The 26449-nt window shown below is 42.9% G+C and overlaps 2 protein-coding genes across 2 annotated transcripts in view; one reads left to right on the top strand and one right to left on the bottom strand.

Moving 5' to 3' along the window:
• The window catches only part of mettl15 (methyltransferase 15, mitochondrial 12S rRNA N4-cytidine), a 91319-nt gene that overhangs the window by 36033 nt on the left and 28837 nt on the right, over positions 1 to 26449 (bottom strand). Inside the window, exon 3 of the mRNA XM_084052406.1 lies at positions 11447 to 11583. Within this exon, the coding sequence (XP_083908532.1) occupies positions 11447 to 11583 (137 nt within the window). The remainder of the gene's footprint in view (positions 1 to 11446; positions 11584 to 26449) is intronic.
• LOC311042833 (serine/threonine-protein kinase ULK1-like) lies at positions 20549 to 23551 on the top strand (the record flags this gene model as incomplete). Its single annotated transcript, XM_084053855.1, has 1 exon — positions 20549 to 23551. The coding sequence occupies one exon, from the start codon at positions 20549 to 20551 to the stop codon at positions 23549 to 23551; it is 3003 nt and encodes a 1000-aa protein (XP_083909981.1).

The following is a 26449-nucleotide window of genomic DNA, read 5'->3' on the forward strand; positions in this document are numbered from 1 at the left end:
TGCTTAAACATGACATTCTTGGATATTAGAAAGAAAGTTTTATTGCTTGATACATTGTTCATTGGTTCCTTCTCTGATCATTGGTAAAAAAAAACTACAGGGCTTGTCAAAGTGTCAAAGACAAGCTTTGACAAAATAGGGAGCCTGTCCCACTGTATGAAGATTAAAACCATATATTTAACATAAACTATAAAGTGTTACTAGGCAAATTACTGTAGGCTACTTCTATTTGACCCACAGTTCTGTGCCCATTTACAACCAAAGTTACCAAACAAGGTCAGTTTATGACACACATAAAAAGTATAAGTCTAAATTTTAGCAAAGAATAATGTTCTGAAATTGTTTTGTGTTATGATTGCTGATGAGGTAGCCACGATGAGACATCCCACCACTCCTCTGGTTAGAACCTCCAATGATGTATAAACAATGTACAATGTATACACTAGCAACAGCACCAAAGCACTTAGTGTATGAACATTTCAAAAATAAATAGGTATGAAAATCAGACCTGGAAGATTGCCCGAGATATCCCATTGAGGACCACCTTGGCTATGACTGTGATGGCCAACAATTGATGGATAGAAATGTTCTATTTCATACAGGCTTCACTGACCCTATTGTCACTCAAATGATGCCCTTCAGGAAGCAGACGTGCTACTGAATGCTGTATCTGAGCCTCAGTTATGGCTGGGCAATTAACCAAAAATATCTCAAAACCGACATTTAGAACCTCTAAACGACTTAATCTTGCTCATGTAAGTTAATCGAAAAATCGAGAAGCAGCAACTTTTTTCCCCCCATATCAACATTTTTTATAATAGATTACATCGAAGTCGAAGTCAGATTAGCCACTTTGTAACCACTGCCAGCCCTGTATATTATACTTAGCGGTATTTTAAACTAGCTGACGTGTATATTAACATTTCGTTTCTTATTCGGCATGGCAAGGCCTTTGTTTTAACAGAGCAGATATTAGAACTTGTTTTAGTTGTTTTAAAAATACAACATTTAGTTTTTTCTCCTATAATGTCAACTAAGAACATAACTGCCCTCTGCCTGTGAGTCATATCTCTACACACATACTGAAGCGGCGGTGCAATAGCCCCCTTTTCTTTCGCCAGCAACCACCAGCACAAGAGCGCTGATGCCACTGTTGTTGCACTAACCGCCCTGCGCTCAGAGTACTAACAGTTATACTGCGTAACCATCGTTACAGTGTGCCACCTCTGTTCAACAAGGATAGGATATGTAAGTGGCAATACCTCAAACATGACAGTTCATCCTCACCAACATCGGCGTGTCAATCCGTGGCACTAGGCAAAAATACAGATACACATATGAAAGCAGCAGCCTTCAGGCAACCTTATGCAAATTATTCAGGAGGGGCAAAGGAGATCACTACAGCAATATATAGGGAAGTTTACTGCCGCAGATATGAGACCCTATTCCAATGTAGACAACGCAGGGTTTGAGAACACGTTACGGCCATGCTGCATTATTCCCTTTCATCCACATTTCAGTTAAAACGACACGTTTCCTCTATAAACAAATAGCTGAACCTCTAGGGTTACATAATGTAAAATAGATGTTAGTGATGTGCGGGTCGGGTTTTTTCATGACCCGCCCCGCCACGGAACCCAACCCGCCTCAACCCGCCCCGCGAACCCATATATAAATCTATGGCTCAACCCGCCCCGCGACCCGCGGTATTAAAAAAAATCGGTAAAATCATGAAGGAAAATAATCTTCAAGTATACACCCCAAGTGTATTCAAACTGTTTTATTGTTATTATTCTTATTCTTATTAGGAATAAAGACAAAACAAGAGCATGTGATTTTAATTTTTTTTTGCGTGTGAGAGCGGCTGACCCGCTCACCCGCAGCCCGCATAATTGCCTCTGACTCGACCCACCCGGGCCACGGGTTGACCCGCGGGTCCCGCGGGTTACGGGTCGGCCCGCTCATCACTAGTAGATGTCCTTGACAGTGACCTGAAATTATAATGATTGGAGCCCTATATAACAGAAGTGCTGAGAAAAGCTAGCCTGGAAACCAGACGAATCTGCCAGTGCAAAAAAAAGCACGGAAAAAGGAATATCTAAACTGACTTTTGTTCAGCAAAGTTTGCATGACTTTAGGCTTTACAAAAGTATGAGTTCCCATCAAAGCAAGCCAGTAGCCATTCATTCTCAAAATTACAACTAATTAAAAACTTGGGACAATGGACAAACAGAATACTGTCGATTGACCATGTTATCAACTGGAAAAGATGATAATGATGATGAAGTTGGAGGAACATGACTGATGTGGTGAGTAGCCTAATCTTTATGAACAGAAGAACTAACAGGACGCTGTGCCAATGTTATAATCAGTATAGCTTAGATATTGTTAAAGAGATATTGCTCTTTGTCTTTATTGCGTGCAGAAACGCTGCGCTGTGGTGGCGGTGTGATCGTGACATTTGTGCCTGGGGGTCCCCTGGAACCACCTCAAGGACACCTCATGTTGTGAAGCAATGGTTTAACTGCTAGTGCTACTTGTAGGTATTATGTTATGTGTCAAAAAACTTGTGGCAAGGTAAATGTGCTCCACCACCCAAAATCAAACTTAGGCGCCCATGATTACATTATTATGATATATATATTATATATTTTTTTTGCCACTGTGTATATATCGAATCATGGCACCATATTGTATAACCAAACCATGAGTAATGTGAACCCGTAAACTTCTTCTTCTTCTGGCTAATTGCATGTCCTCTCTCACCGCCTCCATAAACCTCCTATTTGGCGTTCCTCTTCTGCTCTCACCTCGCAGTTCCATCTTCAGCATCCTTCTACCAGTGTACCCCTCATCCCTCCTTTGCACATGTCCAAACCATCTATCCCCAAACCTTCTAACCTGGGCTGATCCTCTAATGTAGTCATCCTGCCCTGCCTTGTCAATCCTAATGACAATTGTAGCATCCTCAATTCTGCCACCTCCAGCTTCGCCTCACTTTCCAAGCCGTACAGCATGGCTGGTCTCACTACTGTTTTATACATCTTCCCTCTCACTCGTGCTGGTACCCTTCTGTCACAAATAACTAGTGACACTTTCGTGCATCTGTTCCATCCTGCCTGCACTCTCCTCTTCACCTCTCTTCCGCCGACTTTGGATAGTTGACCCCAGGTATTTAAACTCTGCACCTTTGCCACCTAAATTGTAAAAACAAATTCAAAACAAATTTAACAACAGAACATCAACATTCCTCCAACAGTCCTGTGTGTGTGTGTGTGTGTGTGTGTGTGTGTGTGTGTGTGTGTGTGTGTGTGTGTGTGTGTGTGTGTGTTTTCTTCTCGTTCGGAGGCCACATTTATTCAGTACCAACTGCGATGGTACTGAATGGGCGAACCACACCATCAGGATGCCAGGGGTCAGGCTTACATGCCAACTGCTGTATGGTCAACTACATCATGGCCAGCGATCTGCAGGTCAAAAGCCGAGCTCCAAGGACCAGCTCATAACCACCTGATTTGGATGCTATCGATGCATTGAATGGGACATTATCACCTTTTATTAGACCATTGAATGGGCAAAGTAGGCGACCTACTTACCTACCCGTGATTTATCAGACCATTCAGTGGGTGTTATCAAGACATACTGACCTACCAACGGAGATGACTTAAACAGTTCAGTTTTGGTTTTGGTTGTTTTGGTTTCGGACCATGACGGAGGCGCGCAGTCTCAGGCGAGCTGGAGCCCGCCTGAGCCTACTCAGCGCCGTTGGAGTTATGTACCGATAGGCACAGAATCGTAAATATTGTTGTGGGGACTGCTCCGCCTCCAAAGTAGGTCAGTAGCTCCTGATTACGCCCAATGAATGGTCTGACAAATCGCGGGTAGGTCCGTGTATCGCCTACTCCGTCACCTACTCGCCCATTCAATGGTCTGATAAAACGTGATAATCTCCCATTCAATGCATTGATAGCATTCGAAGCCGGTGTCATAACAGCGCTCAAGAGGTGTGGAATACACAGCACACGCAGCTGGAAAGCTCTACCTTGGAGCGCCCTTTCTGGAGGCAACTTTGCAAGCTGGACTTCAGCGCTTTGAAGAGGAGAGGAGTGAGGCGATAGAAAGGAAATGGCAGGGGAGAAAGATGGTCACTGCAGCCAAAACAACAACACTGACTTCATATGCAATAGAGTAGACCATCTGGCTCTCGCATTGGACTTCACAGTCACCTCAAAACTCACGTAGAAGTCATCATCACATACGATGGACTACCATAAGCAAGCATGTGTGTGTGTGTGTGTGTGTGTGTGTGTGTGTGTGTGTGTGTGTGTGTGTGTGTGTGTGTGTGTGTGTGTGTGTGTGTGGCATGTATGGCTGGTTTTATTCTGTGTCGGGGCATATTGCTTGCACCTCTTCCTTTTCTGTCCTTGTCTTTATTGGGAGCGGCTGGGGGCAGCACACTCAGTCACCAACGTTTTTCCAAGCCCTGCCAGGAAGAGTCTCCTCTTGAAGTGATTCATCTAATTCATCAGGCTGGGTTGATTACCAGTGGGTCAGGTGGCAATGTAAGGTTCCCGGTTCGATCCCCGAATCCTACTGGCTGCGTGTCAAAGTGACTTTTTTTCAAATGACAGACCCCGACCGGGTGGACCCGGTGAAATTGGTTCCGAGATCCGAGTGGACCCGACATTCTTTTTTAAAAGACGGATCCGGACCTATGAAGTTCGTTCCGAGATCCAATTTGTTCCGAGATATTACAGACCCAACCTATTATTTTCTGGATCCGGCATATCTAAAATGCCTTTCTAACAGCCTAGATATCAGTTCTAATGAAACCTAGCAGCTACGTAGCAGCCTAGATGAGCCTACAATAACAGACAATGATATTAAATTACATGTTTTCACCGCGAAGAAAAAGGAATCCATGATCACACACGCCATGTGCGCATTTTGATTCCATGTAGGAATAGTTTTGATACACTCTGACTCTGTGTGCTATCCGCTCTCACTGAACTGACAGCACTTTGTTCCACTGTATATTATTGCGCTGCAGTAATCTGATCCCAGGTCAGTGTAATCATTGTAGCACTTCATGCTTTTCTCTACCGATCAGCGCTGGGCACGGTTCTTCCACTCGGGTATTATACATAATGATAAACAGACCCGAAATAGTGATTATGGTAAAACACATAATCGGGGGATCATGAATTGTTTTAAACTGTATATTTTCATATATGTATTGTAATGTTTAAAGGTAGGGTAAGTGATATTTCTGGTTAAAACAAAAAGTTTTTTGTTATAAGGATAAAGCACTATATTGTGATAGTAATCATTGCTTTATAGTGTTTATTCGGTAGCAGGGGTCTCTGGGACATCACAACAATGAAATAGAGATTGGAAAGTCACAAACATTATCTAATCTGTTTTACACAAACATGCAATGTTTTACTAGCCTGGCTCCACCCCCTGAATCGCTAGCCTCGCATTCAGGGTCTGGTGACGCTGTCGAAGGCGGGGTTATCTCGGTTGAAAATCTGTACGGCGAATCGGGATATTCCAGTATGAACCAATCGCCAAAGAGTCCAACTTTGACCACGCCCCCATCTCAGAAAACTGCTGCTCTGAGAGGGCTGTCAGACTGAATAATGGAGTGAAACGAAATGAAAATTCAGGCTGAGTGTCAGGCTAATGTTTTACATGAATAAAAATAAAATAAAAATGGCATGAAACATGAAAAAGTGCATTGCTGTTGTAGTCAAGGATGTGTGTCCCTGTCTGTCTGTCTGTCTGTCTGTCTGTCTGTCTGTCTGTCTTTCTGAGCTAATAAACTTGCCTTGACATCAAGCTCTACAATTTCTGCAATTTCAGAACACTGCTTTTTCTAAATCATTGTGTTCAAGTGTTTTTCATCTGAATGCTGCAAGACCAATTATTTGTTTCCTCCACAATAGCCTTTTGAACATACAGTATGTTGTTTTCTATTACGATTTTGAATAGACTAATAATCGACACCTGTGGTGTCTCGTAAATTGCTTCCGGACATTGTGTAGTGTGTGTGTGTGTGTGTGTGTGTGTGTGTGTGTGTGTGTGTGTGTGTGTGTGTGTGTGTCAGAGAGTTTTCCATCTACTGGATATAGCCTTATCCATTAATTTTGGTCAAAATGGTCACTTTTGACCAGGAACAGTGAAGGTGTAACTAAGTTGAAAAGTTACATAAAGGAGAGGTAATCTTAAGTTCTTGACTTGAGGAAATTGGAGTAACCAAAACAATTTTTGGTTACTCCACTGCGCCCTCTACAGATCTGGTCAATGGAATTTTTCAATAGAGCACCGAAGTCCTGACGTCACTACCAGTAGAGGGCACATTCCACAGGTTCGTGGCTTTACTTTTTGCATTGATATCCTCATTGGGGAATCTTAGATCGCTGCATATAAGAACTGTGTTCCAAAAATAAACACACCACCCTGGTGTTTTTACTCATATGGATATGAAGCATCGACTGAAGGTGTAAATGTACACAATTACCCAAAGAGCAACACAATATAAACACTAGAAACGAGTCAAACAACCCAAAGACTACATTTCCGATGATGCTGTGGGGACAGTGATTTCAAACCCGGATGTAGTAGTTCTTAAGACTTTTAAGGCAGAATTAATTTCATTTTAGCCAAAAACAGGCTGTATCAAACATGAATGAATATCATAAACTATGTAGAGCCACCCCCCTGACAAAAACGCCAGGGTGGTGTGTTTATGTTTGGAAAACAGTTCTTATATGACGTGATCTAAGATTCCCAAATGGGGATTTCAACACAAAAAATAAAGCCACAAACCCTGGAACAGCGACCTCTACTGGCAGTGACGTCAGACTTCGGTGCTCTATTGACCAGATTTTTCCTTCCAGTGAAATATTTTCGTTTCTGGCCAATATGTGTATTGTAGACGTGAGGTCGGGGGCTCAGATGTTCCCACTAAGTAGAGGAGGCTTTCAACTCCATAAAATCGTCTTTGTTTTGGTGAGTAGCAAAAGTGTATTTTTTTTTACTACAGACGAGAGGCTGCCCAGCCCGTGGTGCGAGTGCAAAGGCTCGAAAGTCCCATAGTGTTAAGGAGAACTCCTAACGCAATGGACCAGAGCTAGGCCGAGACTATGTTTTGCACCCTATCCGTTCGTCCGTCCGTCCGTCCGTCTGTGAGCAGCTAATCTCCGGCACTGTTGGCCCGGCCGCTGCAAAACTGTGCACACACACTCCCTGGATGCCAAAGCCAAACCTCTACCCAAACATTTTCAGATTGGCCTGTTATAGCACCACCAGGAGGCCGATTTTTTCAAAACAAGTTTTTTGATATTACTCCTGCAGATGTTATACAAACATCACGCGAATCGGTACACAGTATCTCTATAGTCATGTGATCAACACAGATCTGTCCGATTTTCCATATTCCATCCTGATTGGCTAAGATGGCTTCCAAAGTTTGCAGGATTGGTTCGTTTTGAACAAAATGCCTCAAATCATGAACGCAGCATGCGATTTCCGTGAAATATTGCACGCACATTCCCACTAGGCCGAGGAAGAAATGCCACCATCAGCCTGTTATAGCGCCACCAGCAGGTCTAATTTAGCAAAACACATTTTTGGAAAAAAATGCCTCAAATAATGAATGCAGTGTCTGATTGCTGTGAAAGGCCTAAGGATAAATGGCACCCTTTCCACATTGGCCTATTATAGCGCCACCAGGAGGCCACAATAACCTACCTGACCTGGCGGAGACCTGGCTTCTCACGGAAGCACAGTGAAACCCTCCGTGTTTAGCAACCGTCGGGGGATCGATCATACTGGATATAAATATTCTGTGACCAGTTGAAAAGGTAAGTAAAAAGCTGGCAGTGAGTGATTTTTTTATTTATATATATCTGGCAGTCAAACAGTTAATGAGTAGCAACTTGTTTTAGTTGCTGTAAACCTGCCAGTGCTTAACAAGTACCAACAATTTGTTTTATGTAAACTTTGGCCTATTTTGATAAGAATACAATACAAAAATGTAATGAATTCCTGGGCTCATATCAGTGGTTAGATGCAACCCACTAGGCACTGCACTGCATGCCCTTGGGTGAAGTGGATCAGTTCTTTGTCCAAGCAAAGATTTGTCAACATAAATGTTTTCAGTAGTGTATGTCACAAATTACCTGTTTTTTGTAGAGGCACTGGTTATATTATCCTTGACTTGTCACAGCAAAGATTGTCTTTTGGAATTGTGAATAATATCAAAATCAAAAGAGCACTGCAGGTATTGTCTCCATTCCTATGCACTGCGTCTATTTTCTATCCTTCAGAGAACAAGGTTTATTTTCATAACCAACATTTCAAACACTCACCTTAACTGTATGCGTGCTTGATTTTTATTGTGCTGCAATCTATACAATACACCACACCACCACCCCTCAGCAATTTGCATCAAGGTTGTACTTTCTGCAAGACACAGGAGCAAAGTGGGGGAACTCTCCAATCTCTTTATGTGGATGCACTGCGGGGGCTGCCTGGGTCTTTTATTCAGGCTTCCAATAATATTGGCTAATTGCTTGATTCCTCCAGCTCCTCTGAACTCTCTCACAAGTGGGCGTGAAAGGGTTTATAGCAGGGGTATACTGCTGCCGACACTGTGCTGTGTTTTGATTTTCTCTTTTTTTCTCATCCCCTTCTCACAGGCGCATTTCTCTACCCAATTCCCATGAGAGAGGTTTCCCCAGAATCTACGTAAAAGGATTCCTACCCACGCCATGGTCTTAGGAACATCTCATTTTCATCCTCCCTCGCTCGCTCACGCACGTACACCAGTACACACTCCCTCTCTGCCTTATTAGACACTGTGTCCTGGTGTCTCCCTGTTTTTGTTTTTTTCCCACTGTAATGCTCATGTTTTTTCTCTCTCTCTCTCTCTCGCTCGCTCTTTCTCTCTTTGCTAACTTCTCTGGGCTTTTCTCTACTTCCCACCCCCACATATCTGATGGATCCTCTGTGGGAGGCAGCATCTCTCTCACACTGCAGCCGTGGGCCCTCGCTCTGACAAATGACATGCCGGGGCCCACCAGCTATGAGTACGGGTGGGGGTGTGTGTGTGTGTGTGGGGGGCCTTTCTCTAAAGCAGAGAAAATGTATCTCACAGCCATATCCCAGAAGATGTAACAACTTCATTTTTAGAAAACACTGATGACAGTATTTGTTTTGCTCTCATTACTAGGAATGCAACACCCCCCCCCCTCCAAAAAACAACAACATTTCTTTACGTTTCTATAAGTTCCCTTCCCTGTTAAGGCATGCAAATATATATATATATATTTTTTTGCATTCCAGACAAAACTGGATGAGTATTTGATACTCACCTGTGTGCACAAATCGAATCTATACAAATGATGAGTTTAAACTATAACTTGACTTACCGTAGAGAGATACTGTTCAACCCCGAGCACTGTATTAATAGCACCCACTGCAGAGGACACATTTCACATAATATGTGAAATTTGCACATATTATACCATTGTGCCTCCATTGTGTTAGGGTCTAATTTGAACCGTTTTCAAGTTCAGAAAAAGTACTCTTTACATTTATATATTGGAACACGGCTTCATGATATCCTCAAAAACAGCATTATAAATGCAACAAAATAAAGTGTAATTTTTTTTGGTAAGAGGTCTCTGTTAAAAACAAAGTGAAATCTGTGGTGTTACGGGTCAAATATGACCCAGCAGACCATTTTGGCTGTTGCATGCATCAATTAGCAATTGTAGGTTGCTTCAATTGTAGGTTGCTCTGTGGATACAATTTTGTTAAATTTGCCCCCACAACACACTAATGCACACATGCGCGCAAGCACACACAAGCCATGTTGTCAATGATCAATTTGAGAGAGAGAGAAACTTGCTCTCGTTCATTATCAGAGATAATCACGTTTTTAAGTCTACTACTTGCTACTACTTGCTACTACTCCTACAGATTTTCCAAAACTCACAAACACATTTCTCTGGAGTCATGTGATAAACATGTATCTGTCAGATTTTTCATATTCCATTCTTTACTACTCTCAATTCTGAAACATCATGAGTGCAGTCTCCGATCTACCCCAAAATTTAATTTCACATTGAGGGGACTAAACAACACAGAGCCAAAAGAGATTTCACTTCCACCCATAGGGGCACCACAAATGCTAAGAAAGGCACAGTTTGTTGCAGAAGTGTGATTTTTCTTCACCAAATTACCGGTAGGTACAAAGGGTCTTGCGAGTCATGTGACAATAACTGCCAGATAGAGCCTTGATACCAGGCTTGTTTGCCTGTAACTGCCTTCACCATTCTGTCTGTAGGGCTTACTTCTTACAAAAAAATGCCATATATCATGAACGCAAAATCCAAACATACCCAAATTGAACTCCTATGTTATGGGGACTCTATAGAGTGAACCTCTAAAAGCACTTTCCCTTCTGCCTATAGGGGGCACCACAAACCTCCACCATATTACCTCCTACTACTTCCTTGAGTCCTGATGGCTGCACTCCAGAACTGACACAGTCCTGGGTAGGCAACCCAGCCTGGTGGAGATCTGCACTCCGAGGAGCACGATTATCTAGTGTTCAATTTGCATTTGCAATTTTGACCAAAATAAAGTTTGTTTTCATAAAAAGAAAGGACGTTTTACCTTTTTGACCCGTAATACCGGCACAGATCACACAGTCACTATTGTTAATAATAATCCTACTATAATTCTAGTAACCTCTGTCCGTTTGTTTGTAGTGGTGAGTGAGTGAGTAGGTGAAGCTACCCGGTTCTCCTCAGTGGCTGGACCAATTGCTCTGATTTTGCACACAGCCATCGACCATTACCATCTGAACTTAACTGTGAAGCCCGTTTTTCAATTTCATCAAATCTCAGCTTCTTATTAGCGCTTTGTGTCAAAGAATGTCACCATGGTTACGGGGCTGCCCAGCTATGGGACAACTGCCTCCCGGGTTGCCAGATCATGTGCGCATATCCCCCCACGGATGCGTCGACCGGGTATGGTCTAGTAATAATAATAAAAATAATAATAGCTTGAATTTGTATAGCGCCTTTCATAAACCCAAGGACGCTTTACATCAAATGATGAGTTAAATGAGTTAAAAAAACGAAAAAGCAATTTATTTTTGAATTGTTTCTAATATTAACACAATTATTCATTGTCTTGTCAGTGTAGGAAATATAATGAGTGATTTTAACCATTTTTTAATTGAAAACGAGCGGTATATTGTTAAGATTTAAAACAGTGTTTTCATTGATAGCTTTGCATAATAAAATGTATATTGGATGATAATCAATGTGTTTGTGTCGGCAGAATGCAAGATACAGTGATGAAAATACCCCAATGGAGTTGTGATTAAATTATTATTATTATTATTAATAAGACTAATAAAACTTACTTGTGCTGCTTGGCTAACTGTTGGGCCAAAGAGAACGCTGTAGGGTCTCGATCCAAGGCCAGGACTGTGACTTCAGGACTACTATTCAGAATGGCTTTAGTATGACCTCCGCCTCCAAACGTCATATCCAGAACCACCTGTGTGGGTCAGGGTGTAATGACAATGTCAGCTCACAACATGATTATATCCCACTCATTGCTCAATACAATACAACTAAGAGGCTTTATGACACTGCATAGTATTTTAGATGATGAATTTCACAAGAAATGTGTATACTGTAAGCTTATACGCTTATTGATGAGGGAATACGTTTAAAGCTGCAATCCATAATTTTAAGATCCTAACTGACAATTGAACCCGGGCCCCCACACATGAGACAACATTTCTACCTATCTTCCACTAAGCCTCCAAACACTGCAGATGTACTACTTATTGTATTAACACACTCTACCACAAGGATTGGTTAAAATAACGTAATAAAATGTCAGCAAAATAAATAAGTTCTCGATAGCAGTTTTAAGCTAGTTGAGCTTTACTCAACAACTCGATTTACTCTGATTAGCTAGACTTGTTACTCTCTATGTTGGCCATGGAAAAGTATGGCTTATATGAAAATATTTGATCTCAATAAAGCATAATGACACTTTCATACAGCTCTGTGCGTCGAGATGTTTTCTGCGACCAAGCAGCTAGTATAAGCCACAATCAGTTGGTTGTCTGTCTGTCGATCAAAAACACTGAAAAATTACAAAACCACTGATGGATAATCCTGTGCCCTGATTGGCTGAGACGGCATCCAGCACATAACATGTATAACATGGTACTAAAATACATAATTTGATTTGTATTAAATGTAATGTTGTATGTACAACCTAACCCGAAGAAAACTGCCTGGGTTCAACCATATAAGTCCTAGTGCTTGAGGTGAATGACTAGCACTTATCTAGGTAACTATAGGTCTTCTATAGATCTACTCCTTAACAGTAGTGTTAGAGCATCTTGTAGCTCTTGCACGCACGCGCACACACACACACACACACACACACACACACACTTACACATTCACACCCATAAGTCGATGTGAGTCATCCTCCTTGCCCGCTCTGATTTTTTTTTTCTCAGCTCAGCCTGCAGATCAGCCTTTAAGCTATGAACTAGCGCCAGCTTCAACAGCTCTTTCCACCAACACTTGACACTATGTGTGTGCCAGCACAAGAATGTTAAGAGGATGTTTTGTTTATGATTAATTGTATTGCCAATTTCTACTCAGAATCATTACCGCACAAGCTTCTGTTTTTTTCTGAATATCTACACCAATTCTCTCAAACAGGTTAAAAAGGATGCATTGTAGGTTGAAGTCTGCCTCTGAGGGTTCTATAAATATTTAACCACTGAAAAGTATTAACAAGAGCTTGTGACTTAATAATGACATTGAAGCCAATGAAACACAGGTTATTTTTTCCATTTCCTGAAAAGTAACTGTTCTGGACATACAACAGAGACGACATGACTCTTGAAAGTGGCTCCCTTCAACCATGATTTGTCAAAGTGATTTGACATTCAATGGAAGCCGTCCACCCTGTAAGCTACCAAGAACACATGCTGCTGAAATAAACCCTTTTGTCAGAATAGAGTCAAATTGAATCCCTCTACCCATGATCCAGAAAGTTTCCATTTCAAAAGTAGTGTTAAAAATCACTCCAAGATGAAGAAATGAATCAGTCCTGGATTTTATTTTGGAATGATTCAAGTAAATTGTTTGTACATTTGTTTTCATTTCTTATTAATACATATTTGACAAAAGATACAAATATATACAACAACCATATCACCATTTAAAGAAACATGGCTGTTTTTTGTTCCATTGTTTTAAAATGTTAATATGCTGTATAATATTGTAAACACATTGGTATTTTTTGCTTTTCAATAGATGGAAAATGACACAATAGTAAATGCCTGCCATTCCCCGCAAAAACATTAAACATGACGATCGATAGTGACGTTAAAGGTGGGGTGTGTGCGTGCATGTGTGAGAGAAGAAGTGATCAATGGCGTTTCCCTCTCCCTTCTAGAGCACAGCAGCAGATGGGAGGGGGTGTGGGCTAGTGGGATGAGTCACACGCATAATGAACTTGCCTGTTGTGCTATTCAATACAAAACAGGAAAAATAAAACACAACAGCAAAGTAGGATGGCTTTTATCTGTGGGTGCACCAGCAAAGATGATATCTACTTTATTTTTGCACGCAGAAATTGCCAAACGCAGGGCCATTTTAATTGATAGCCTATTTTCTCTTCGTTTTCAATTTTCAGTAATCATTTAACCGCACGACAGAATCATGTTATGTCAGCAAAAAGCACGTCTTTTCTTGCAGTTTATAAATTAGACCTACAGTATCTCTTGCTTTTAGCAATAACGTAGCCAATAGACCTTGTCAGTGGAATTGCGTTGCTAGGGAACAGTTTGGGTCCAAGTTTATTTCTTGTCAGCTACTGATATGCACAAACACTGCAATGGGAAATAAACTTGGACCCATTTTGCATGTTTATGTTTCAAGCTGTGAAAAGATCTACAGACCTTTTCAACAAACATTCTAAATGGGTCCAAGTTTATTTCCTGTTGCAGTGTTTGTGAATGTCAAGTGTGAAAAGGTGGACCTTTTCACACTTGACAACAAACATTCTAAAAGGGTCCAAGTTTTTCCCCGTTGCAGTGTTTTTGAATATCAGTAGCTGACAGGAAATAAACTTGGACCAAAACTGTTCCCTAGCAACACAATTCCAATGACAAGGTCTATAGCATTTTTATGGCTTCAGAATGTTATAGAACTTAAACAGCATCGGTTCCATGACAACCTAAGCATTATTTTGATGTCTGCTGCAAAGCGCTGCAAGGGAACAACTTGACGTTATCATACTTGGAACCAAATATGCAACATAAGGAGTCAAAAACTTCATAGAATGTAAAACCAAAAGTAAAACTATCTATACAGAGACTCTCGATGCCGTTCGACAATATTTACTTTTTTCAAAAACCTGATATTTCTGCCACCAGACGGACAAAACAACTCCCTCAAGGATTTGGCTATAATGGGTTTGACATTTGCGATGATGATTGACACTGAAGTTGGAGTGAGTCATTCACATTGATATTTCATACAGAGGAGTGTCCGGGAGGATCTTGCCAGCTCTGCCTGGACCAAGCCATGCCGAAGAAGCCAGCAGGAGACAGTCCGTCAATCCAGAATGAAACATTGTCAAACTCCTATTTCTAAATACAGAGACCACCTGACCAATGACGCTCACAATGAAAATAATTGCTGCTCTGTACATTTTATTCTCTATTTTGGGCTGTGTAATATCTGCCTTTCCCAGCAGAGGGAACAGGAGAGTTAGGAGTTGTCCAAGTGGTGCAGTCCAACAGTGCAGCTGCAAGGTAGCAGAATGCAGGACTGTTTAGTTGCAACTATCCACTCCACAATATTCATATACAGCTTTTCTTCCTAAAAGGGAGAGATCAGCCATTTGTATGCTGAATCAAAAACAGGCCATTCCTCTTTATATACATTAGGAATTGTTCTTTGTTAAGCAACTTGCATTTTTGGTATAAGTGAGATTTTTCTCACATGGTCTACCTCCTGCAGAGGAACACATAGATGCTGACTATATGGAAAAAGGGGCCATTTCTCAGTCTTCTGCTAGCTGAATTCATTAGGAAAAGGGGGACAGGAACCTGAGAGAAGGCTGAGTACTCACGTAAATCCTACTTGTGACTCCCCAGCCCAGGTCAGTTACAGTGGGGGATCTAAAATGTCACTGAGGGGAGTTTTTACAGATCCTGTTACACTAACAGACAGACCATTAGGGAGACAGATACACGGGTACAGGATCGCTTTCCTCGTCGCGTCCGTTGCCATGGCAAGGGTGGAGGTACCCGGTTTGCATTTCTCCATCATACAAAGTTCATGGCAAGATGCAAGCACACGCAAAAGTGACAATTCTGAGAGTATGGTATGAGTAGTTAGTGAATAATGCATTTGGTGTGAAGGTACAGGTTGGGATAATAAGCATGATGGCAAGTTCGGTTGCTTTATGGATGACCTGCCACCTGTGTGCACTGAAGTCTGACAAATTGTTCTAACTTTTATAACTGTTAGCAAGCCGCAAACTGCTGACAGACATTTAGTTTTGTGGCTTCAAATGTATCTTAAAACTTGATATAGTGTAGTGTACTATAGTGTAGATTAAAAATAAGCACTCTGCTCTCGGAAAAGTTATGCATTTCTCTTTTTGATCTCCAAATGTTGGCTTCAGCTTTGAAAGTATGCAAAGTGTGTGTGTGTGTGTGTGTGTGTGTGTGTGTGTGTGTGTGTGTGTGTGTGTGTGTGTGTGTGTGTGTGTGTGCCTGTTATACATACACATACACATACACACACACACACACACACACACACACACACACACAATAGGACCTCACTGTATAGGGAGGTCATAAAACGCAGCTTATTTTATTTTATAGGACCAATTGACAGTGTGTTTGTCTGTCCATTAGTCTAGGCTGGAGGGGCAAAACAGATGGCAAGTGAGAGAGGACTAACTCACCTAAGGACATGAAAGCTTCAAGCAATTATTCTGTCAAGAGGTTATTATGTTGATCATGATCAGTGATGTTCGTAGCCAGCACACACTTGTGGCCTCCTGCCTCCACTACCGTTAAGCTTTAAGTGGACCTACCTGAAAATCTTGACTGTGTGTAATGTGTTTAGGCCTGTGTCTATATGTATGTGTGAGCATATGAGCAATAGAGTAGCAAAAAAAGAAAAGAAAAAAAGAAACATTGAGGAAAACCTTGCCAGAGGGCTGTTCAAACCGCCTTCCTGTGTGCTAGGCTAATCTCCCTTTTGTCAATGGAATGTTGTAGAGTTACAACAAAAAAGTAACATTGCTCATCTATTCAGTGTTGTCTGAAATCTTTTGGAATGGAGTTTAAATGAACACATTTTAGGAGGTATTTGGACTAGTTTAGACAAGCCAAGCATGCATGTTGTGCCAAACCATCCGTGCTCATTTACTTTTAGAAAACCCTACGTGAGGAAGTTTATGGGAGGTTTATTTCTCGTACGATTAATGTTGCAAATGATTCTCATCATGAAAACACACAATATTCACTCAAAACTGTGCTACCTAACACTATGTTGCTGGCTGCCATTATAACACTTGAACAAATACAATTATGTATATTGAACTGCCTCTAAAGTTTGTTTCATAATACTATGGGTATTGTGCACTTCATGTTCAGAGAAGGTAGCTCTCTCACATAAAAATGTGCTCCTCATACGCACCAGGTCTGGTCTGGTGGGTAGGTAACCCGCCAGGCCAGGTTGCCTACCCAGGGCCTGCAAAGCAAACGAGGGCAGTCATGGCCGATCGGAATGGGATCTCAAACATCTGACACATACATCTTGATCACATGACCGCAGAGATGATGTGTACCAACTTGTGAGTTTTGGACAAAATCTGTAGTTGGAAAAAGTGTGTTTTGAAGAAAACGCAGAATGGTGGAAAACGTAATCTGGCACAAATGGCCAAAGAGCCTAATATGGAGGATTGCGTGAGTTGCAAGATCAAAGGAATACAGGGGGAAAAATGTGCACCGATTTGCATGAGGTTTGGACAAAATCTGTAGGAGTTATATTAAAAAAAGAAACAGCCTCATGGTGGCGCTATAACAGGACTACAGGGTATGTGAAAAATGTTGATTCCCGGGAGTGTGTGTGCAAAGTTGTTCACAGACAAACGGACACACACACACACACACACACACACACACACACACACACACACACACACACACACACACGAGGGAGTGTGGTACACAAGTTCTTTAGAAAATGTAAAAACAAAAAACTGTTTCAGTTATTTTAATACATTTTCACTACATTAACAAAAACATGAATGCTGTGCTCACTGATCCCTGTTGCACACACACACACCTAAATAAGCAAGCGTTTTAAATCTAAACAATTGATCATCTCAAAAGCAGCAAAAGGTAAGACGAACACATATCTCTAACTCCATGTAATGACACTTTCTAAATAACTCGACTTTTCCTTTAGGGTGACAGACACAGTGGCTGGAGTGGGATGTTAAACTGAAAGCCCTGGTGAACATAATTTAATGCCCTGTTAATTATCTTACTAGAGAGTGATCACATTCCATAAGAAACCCATTTCCTACACTCACTTTTTCTTGTCTCTTTCCTTGATTATTCCGCTTGAGTGTACTATAATGTACATTGATACGGAGGAGGACAGGGTAACCGGGGGGGAGATATATCTCTCTCCATCAACGCCCCTGGAGATGTTTCCAGTGCCATCTAAAACTGCAGTCCCTGTCCTCCCCTTCACAAAGTCCATGTCAAGCTCTCCTCCCACGGCAGGGAGTCCTGAGTCTCTTACACAGACAGTAGTAGCTGAGGGAGATTCCAGGAGACTCATGTACGTAGGTATAGAAGACACTTGCATCTCCTGTAAAGCTACAAATCAATACATCGAATGCCTAAGGAAGGTGCGCAATACAATGGAAACATCAATCTTTCTATTAGGCCACAAGCTGCTTTGCATCAGAGAAAGGATTAAAAATAGGCTGTGATTAAGACATCTAGATGAAATGTGACGATTCTTCGTCCAAACTGTTAAAAAGGATAATGAAATTGGAGGCAACAGCAGTCTTGAAAGGTGTTAAGAAGTTTTAAAAGATGCGCTTGTGTTTACATTGTTGAAAGACTGACGAAAAAGGATAAAATATTTTCTTTGTAAAAAAAATCAAATCTCTGTATACTCAGAACCACGACAGCCGCAACGGTCGAACTGGCAAACTGGGAATGGAAGCTATGACATGTTGGACTGAAATGCTAAGTCGAAGTAACTATATGGCAGGGTGCTTCAGCAAAGCCCAAAAGTACGAGATTAAGGCTTTATCTGCAATCTCTGCACCATATATGCTGCAAAGAAGTCACATTAACAAGCAAAAATGATTGAGCACCATAACATATTTGTATTCATCTACTTAGGCTAATCACCTGATGTGAACTTAGCAAACAAATTGTTTTAAAGTGCAAGGTAGAAGATATGGTTTGGAGGCAATGAATGACAGCTGGGAAAGAACTGTTTGGATATTGAAAGAGATGGAGAAGGAGGCACCTCTAGTGTGTGCATGAGTCATCACTCTCCACCCCCACCCCCCGCCAAACTGTCTGTCTTTGCCTTGCAGGTTGAAGATTCACTGAGCTACATTGTCTTTGCTAGAAACATTCATATAGATACAGTATCTATCTATCCATCCATGCACGCGCGCACACACACACAATATATGCTTAAAGGTAAATTCATGTCCTCATTGTCACAAGAGCAATGAGCCATGCATACATGTGTATTAAAAACATGGCCTGTTTAACAGCTATTCAAATAGTTTCCGTATAACCGTTTATAATGATCTAGTATCTAGAAATCGCAATCTCCTTGGGAGTAATACTTTATTTAACATACATTAGTATTGCAGTATCAGTTGTGTATTGGCAAATACTCCATTTCAGAGAGAATGCAAAGGTAGGCTAAGTGTTCCCTCTGATACCCTGCTGCGGATTGCAAAGCTCAAACACTATACAGTTTGTCTCCCAAATGAGTTTCTTATTTATTTTAAATGGAGATTGGAATTGTACATCAGCACAACCTCACATATTCTCTGTGTTCTAGATTTGAGAAAGTTTCTCAAGTTAATCACATACTGATTCAACTGTTCCTAGCCTAATAACATGTCAAGATGCAGGTTTCCACATGAACATCATTACTAACCTTCTTTGTCTTTGAAAAGTTACCCCTCCCCTGTCATTCAGGATACATTCCCTGAGAAGTGTGAGGAGTTTCTAGCCTAAGTCACCTCGATCAGACAAAATATCCCACATTCCACCCGGGACTTAGCCATCTCCCTGGGAGGTCCATCCTCCTTATCCACCTCTGAGCCCATCACTCTCTCCTCTCTCCCTCTGAAATGGCGTCTTCATTGAGACCCGCTTCATCTTCTATGGACGTCGTCCCTGCTTCCCTCCTTAAGGACGTTTTTGACACAGGAGGGCCGAGCATCCTAGCCATTATCAATCTGGGAACCCATCGCCAAATAAAAAAGGAAAAACAGCGCCCTCTGCTGTTTTTAGCGGCGCTAGCTGCTCTATACCTTTAGGTATACGTAGAGCGGATCCTGCTCTATACCTGACTTTGTCCGTGTTCACCGTCAACGTTCTGATTGGTCAGACCCGTCAACGCTCTGATTGGTCAGACCCGTCGACGCTCTGATTGGTCAGACCCATCGACGCTCTGATTGGTCAGACCCGTCGATGCTCTGATTGGTCAGACCCGTCGACGCTCCGATTGGTCAGACCCGTCGACGCTCCGATTGGTCAGACCCGTCGACGCTCCGATTGGTCAGACCCGTCGACGCTCTGATTGGTCAGACCCGTCGACGCTCTGATTGGTCAGACCCGTCAACAAAGTGATTGGTCAAGCTTCACGTGACACATGGCTATAAACACATTATAAACACATATCGATGACATAATGTATTCAAAGGCGCCGCTACCTTCACACAGGGTGTGTTTTTTTTTTTAAATAATAGCTTAAACCGATTAGTTCTATTAACTGTTGCCCCCTTCACTAGTGAGGTACCATTATCAGAGTACGGGTGATGGAGCCGTAAAAAAACTCCATATTTGGGTAAACATATTGTTGACATCGTATTGAGTAAGTGTGGAACTCCATATTCATATTGATGACGTCAGTACCCAAGATGGAATGCAAGAGTGAATGACAGACGGACACCCACACACAGAGAGACTTTAGCTTTATTGTCCACGATGGGGGTCACCAGCCACACACATTTTTTAGGAGCCCTGCCCAACTCCTCGCCCATGGCGAGTTGACGCAGCAGGGGTGAACTTCATTGCTGCTGCCCCTTGAGGAGAAAGGAGCACCCATTAATTGGGGTAACCTGCAATTTGCTGGTCATTTGACCAACTCATACTAGAAACCAACAGCAGGCCTGTAAGAGGATGGAGACAGTGGGGAAATTTCAGTTTAGTTGGAAGGACTTGATAGGACATGGCGCATTTGCTGTTGTGTACAAAGGCAGACAAAAAGACAAGCAGGACTTGGAGGTGGCAGTGAAATGCATTAACAAGAAGAACCTGTCCAAATATCAGAACCTGCTGGGGAAGGAGATCAAAATACTTAAGGAATTAAAACATGACAACATTGTCACACTGCTAGACTTCGAGGAAACTGCCAGCTCAGTGTACCTGATAATGGAGTACTGCAATGGTGGGGACCTGGCAGACTATTTACACTCCAAAGGCACCCTAAGTGAGGACACTATTAAGGTTTTCCTGCAGCAGATGGCAGGAGCCATGAAAGTCCTACATGCCAAAGGAATCATCCACAGAGACCTTAAACCACAGAACATCCTGCTGTCCTGTCCCCCAGGTCGCAAGTCTCATTCCAATAACATCTGCATCAAGATAGCTGACTTTGGCTTTGCCAGATATCTCCAGAATAACATGATGGCAGCAACATTTTGTGGGTCTCCCATGTACATGGCCCCTGAAGTCATCATGTCAGAGAACTATGATGCAAAAGCTGACCTGTGGAGCATCGGAACCATTGTATTCCAATGTCTGACTGGGAAGGCGCCATTTCAGGCAAGCAATCCCCAGGACCTTCGGCTGTTCTATGAGAAAAATAAGAATCTCTGCCCCAACATTCCCAGAGAAACATCGTTCCACTTGAGCCATCTGCTGCTGGGACTGCTGCAAAGAAACCACAAGGACCGCATGAACTTTGATGAGTTCTTTAGTCATCCTTTCCTGGAAGCCAGCTCGTCCTTTAAAAAGACTACTCCAACTGGGACCATGACCATGACATGCTTTCCAAGCTCTGCATCGGCCAGTTCTTGTAGCAGTTCCTCCAACTCCCACCTTGCCTCACTACCGCAGTCCCTGGCTGAGGTTCAGCAGCTAGGTGCCAAGGCACTGCCCTCCTCCACCTGGGAGGTAACCGGTTTCCTCTCGAAGGACTCCTCTGGCAGCGGTGGTAGCAGCAAGAACTCGTCCTCTTGTGACACAGATGACTTTGTTATGGTTCCCAAACACTTGCCCACAGATGAACTGACCTGTGAGAGTAAATTCCTGCAGGACAGCCTGATGAATAGCGTCTCCCTGCTGACCTTTGCTGGTCTGTGTAGCCAAGCAAAGACTCCACCACACACTGCTTACTGCAGTGACTCTTCTGTAAGATCCAGTGTGGCCTCAACCAGTTACTATGGTGGTAACTATACCAACTATGGCCAGTATGAACCTATCCCAGTTCCCACTCAGGTACAGAACTACCAGCGCATGGAGCAGAACCTCCATTCTCTTAAACTGGATGAATTGCCATGGCTGTCAACCCCAGTGCTTCACTGCAACAATGGAGGCTCTTTGGGTGTTGCAAGAACCGTGCCATTCCCTCCGTATAGTCAAGGAGCATCAACGACCGCAGGCTGTCGCAGACTGTCGCTGGGAGGGGCCGGATCCTTTCAATTACCCAGACAAGCTCTTCTGTGCCCTGATCCTCTGCCTACTCAGCAGGGCGAACTCGCCGCGCATCTCCACAGTCACCCCTTTCTGTTGGAGTGCACCAGCGCTGGTGCCAGGCAATACATCAGGAAGCAGAACTCAGACCCAGTGGTGGCTTCTCAGGCAGACATGAGGGCTGTCCGCCCTCTTCACTCCTCCCCCAGGCTCAGTGAGCTGATGCAGCACAGCCCTCTCCCCACAATCCAATGCTCTCATTTTGGGACAATCCCCTCATTTGAATTCCCGAATTTGCCCAGCTCCCCCAATCTGATGACATGTCTGTCCCAGCCTGGTTTCCCTGACACCTCTGGTACTAGGCCAGCCTCCACAGCACCCAGAGTCCCAGGACACCAGGCACCCACACCGACCAGTCAGTCTGCTCACTGCACACCCAGATTTAAAGAGGAGGTCAAAGGCTTTGGAATATCTGAGAGTGCAGGTCATCCGTCTGTAGCTGACCACGGCAGTACTGAAAACCTACCCTCCAGATCCATAGATATCGCAGCAACCCCAAGTGGCTACAGCAGCCCACCACAGGTAGTTTTCACTGTCAGCAGTTCACCTTACAGTGGAAGTACTCCGCCGCATACCTCCTGTCACATGAGCCAAGGGGGCTCCTTCGCCACCAAATATGCCCATACAGTGAACTACCTGGATGGCTTCAAAGTTTCCTCCAGTCCTCGCTATAGTTTAACTAGCCCCATCACAGTCGCTATGGATGGTCTTGGAACATTTGAAGCTCCTGACCTACCTGAGGAGACTCTGATGGAGCAAGAACACCAAGAAGCTCTTCAGAGGTTGCGTTTCATGCTTGACTTTGCTCATTGTCTGATGGAGGTGGCCGGAGCCCAGGGGACTGAGGTCATTGCAGATGAGCAGGATGGCACTCATCCCTCCTTCATCCTCCAGCAGCAGAGTCTAGTTGCAGACCAGATAAGCTCACTTAGCCGAGAGTGGAGTCACGCTAAACAACTGCTGCTGTATCTCAAGACTGCAGAGCTCTTATCCACTGCCTTACACATGGCCATGGAATGGATCAAACAGGAAAAACTCTACCCATCAGCTACTGTCAGACAAGTGGTGAAGAAGCTAAACGAAATATTCAAGTCAAGCGTTTTGTGCTGCCGTTCGCTGAACGCCCGATTGGAGAGCTTCTTCTCCAGGAAGCACCGTCTGTTGGACAGCATCAGCTCCATCACTGCAGAGAGCCTGTTGTTTAGCCACACTATGCAGATGATTGAGGTTGCTGCACTTGATGAGATGTTCCACCAGGGCGAATCATCTGTGATGCACTACCATAAAGCTCTGTTACTTATGGAAGGCCTGTCCTTGCTTCTCACTGAGCAGGGTGACATTCTCATCATTAACAAATGCAAGGAGTGTATTGAGCATCGCCTCACTGCTTTGCAGTCAGGAGGACTATGTTTGGGGGTTCCACACTGAAGTTTTCACATAGACTATCCTTGGGGTTTATAATAACAAAACATATACAATAGTGCTGAAATATCAACACAAGTACAACACTATCTTTTTTGTGCACATAAGCCAAAACAAAGGACTCAATTGGCACCTCGTTGAGGTTATTATAATGAACTAAAACTAACTAAATAATGATTACAAGATGCTAAAAAATAATATAACTGATATTGTGTGTTTACAAAATGAACTAAAACAAATTCAAATCAAAGAGAAAATGGCCTTAGTTTTAATCTTTATTTCATATAGCCCTAGTGTTTTGGGTTCTTTTTCCAAATTTTCTGCTGTGCCACTTCTGTGAATGTATTTCTGACCTTTTTGAATCCTGCCTTTAAAATAGGTCCTACCCCATATCATATTGTAAAAAAACTAAAAATAAAGGTTTTGTGATTAATTCGTTCAAAAACATATATTTTATATTCGGAACAAGGTCGACTTTTCACCATGAATTAATGCAACCTGTATGAATTTGTGTAAAGACCTAAAACTGTGAAAAACTAAACAAAAAATAAGGCAAGCCTTTAAAAAAAACAATACACTAAACTAGTTATACCACTGTACAGACTATTTAAAACTTAACTGAATTAAATAGAAATAAAAACGAATTAAATGGTGAATGAATGCATAGCTTGTAGATCGTCTATTTTCACAAATGTAATGTCTTTCTTATATTATTTGACAATTTGGCCAATGTTTGACCAGTTTTTATAGTATAGCTTGTTTATTACTTTTGATGCCGTAATGGTCTTTTTTTTTTCTTTTGTTTCAGGTCATGTATGGATGATTGATGCTGTTAGAATAATGATTCTTGATGGCCTGTGTCTATGACTTTGTAAGTGTTTCTTTGATGTGTCTGATGCTGTTGAATGTGTGATGCAATTTTTTGTTTTTAGCGGCGCTAGCTCTGATTGGTCAGACCCGTCAACGCTCTGATTGGTCAGACCCGTCAACAAAGTGATTGGTCAAGCTTCACGTGACACATGGCTATAAACACATTATAAACACATATCGATGACAAAATGTATCAAAGGCGCCGCTACCTTCACACAGGGTGTGATTTTTTTACTCTTTCACTGGGGGGGGAGCTAAATGGGGCACCCGTGCGCAAGGAAACCGGGGTTTTGGTCTGCCTTCAGCCTTTCACTTCCGGTGGTGCGACTATGTTTTCATTCTCACTAACAATATGTCTACACGGAACACTAACACCACTTCTCCAGGAGAACATGGATCGTTTTGGTTATAAGCCCACTTGTTTCTATGATGAAAGAGCAAGTTAAAATGTGAATATCTTTCCGTGGTTTTGTCTGCTCCGAGGGCGCTTTTGTTAAATGAGTTTCGGTTTGTTTCTAGTGGGGAAGGATCGGCAGACACGTAAATCCCGCCCACTACATTTGATTGGGTAAAGCGCGGCCTGCTTCCTGATCTGAAGGCACGCCCACTTGTAGGCCAGTGCGTACGCGATATGACGAACCCCCCCGACAGATTCAAGCGGAGAGCAGAATCTGTTCTTGAGAGATTAAGCCATTATAAACAGTTCCCTGGCAACTGGCACTGTTCCATCTTGCCTAAACAAGCAGTAGTCCATCCCATTTTAAAGAAGCCAAATCTAGACCCCACCATCCTCAGTAATTATCAACCCATTTCCAAATCCAAACGCCCTCTCCTGTCTAAGTTGCTGGAAACGGTGGTTCTCAGTCAGCTGCTTCCCTATCTCCATCAAAACGAGATCCTGGAAAAGTTCCAATCTGGTTTTAGCACTGGCCACAGAACAGAATCGGCCCTTTTGAAAGTAGCTATTCTGCATTGCAGACTCTGGAAAAAGTGCTGCTGTTGTTCTCCTTGACCTCAGTGCGGCGTTCGAATAGATCACACCACCCTTATTATCTGCCTCCAGCAGGGGGTTGGTATCCCCAACACTGCTCTGTCCTGGTTTCACTCCTAACTTAACAATAAACAATTCACAGTGCACATAGCCGCCAGCTCCTCTCGCCAAGCAAATCTCACCTGTGGGGTGACCCAGGGTTCAATCCTAGGACCCATACTGTTACATGCTCCCCCTCGATCAGGCGATTTCACGCCATTGCATCTCGTTCCACAGCTACGATGATGACACAAAACTGTATATCCAACTGAAGGCCAATGACCGCACTGGGTTGGACCTTCTTAGAGACTGCCTTCATGACATCAAGGAGTCGATGGCTCAGAACTTCCTCCAGCTGAATGATAGCAAGAGTGAGATTGTCCTCTGTGGGTCCACCAACATAGTCTGCCGGATCACCAGTGACATGGGAAATTTGGCCCTCTTGGTCAAACCCCACATTAAAAAAACGTATTTTCGATTCAGAGCTAAAGTTGACAGAAAAGTGGCACAGGCCTGCTTCTATCAATTGCGAACCATCGCAAGCCCTTCCTCTCTCCCAGTGACCTGTTGAGTTGTCCTCATGCTAATCTTCTCACGGCTGGACTACTGCAACATCCTCTATGCTGGACTCTGATGGCACTGTCAAAGGATCCAAAATGCTGCTGCCAGGCTTACAGGCACCAAGCTAAGAGAGCACATCTCACTGGTCCTTGTTTCTCTGCACTGGCTAACCGGGGAAGTGTAGAGTGACATTTAAGATGATTGTTCTTGTGTTCAATGCACCTCGGTCTTGCACCTCCCTATATTGGGGAACTTTTAGACCAATCTCCCAGCTCCAGGTCACTCAGATCTGACAGTCAGTTTCATATGAACTCCACGGTCTAGCACAGTAAGGACGGGCGGCCGTGCCTTTGCTGTGTTGGAACCATGGCCGGCCGCTGCTATAAGCAATATAATCGGTCACTTATGGCCGCAACCACTAGGGGGGGCCACATCAAAAACAA

This window comes from Gymnoscopelus microlampas, assembly GCF_963454915.1.
Source record: "Gymnoscopelus microlampas genome assembly, chromosome: 1".
In the NCBI taxonomy this organism is placed as follows: Eukaryota; Metazoa; Chordata; class Actinopteri; order Myctophiformes; family Myctophidae; genus Gymnoscopelus; species Gymnoscopelus microlampas.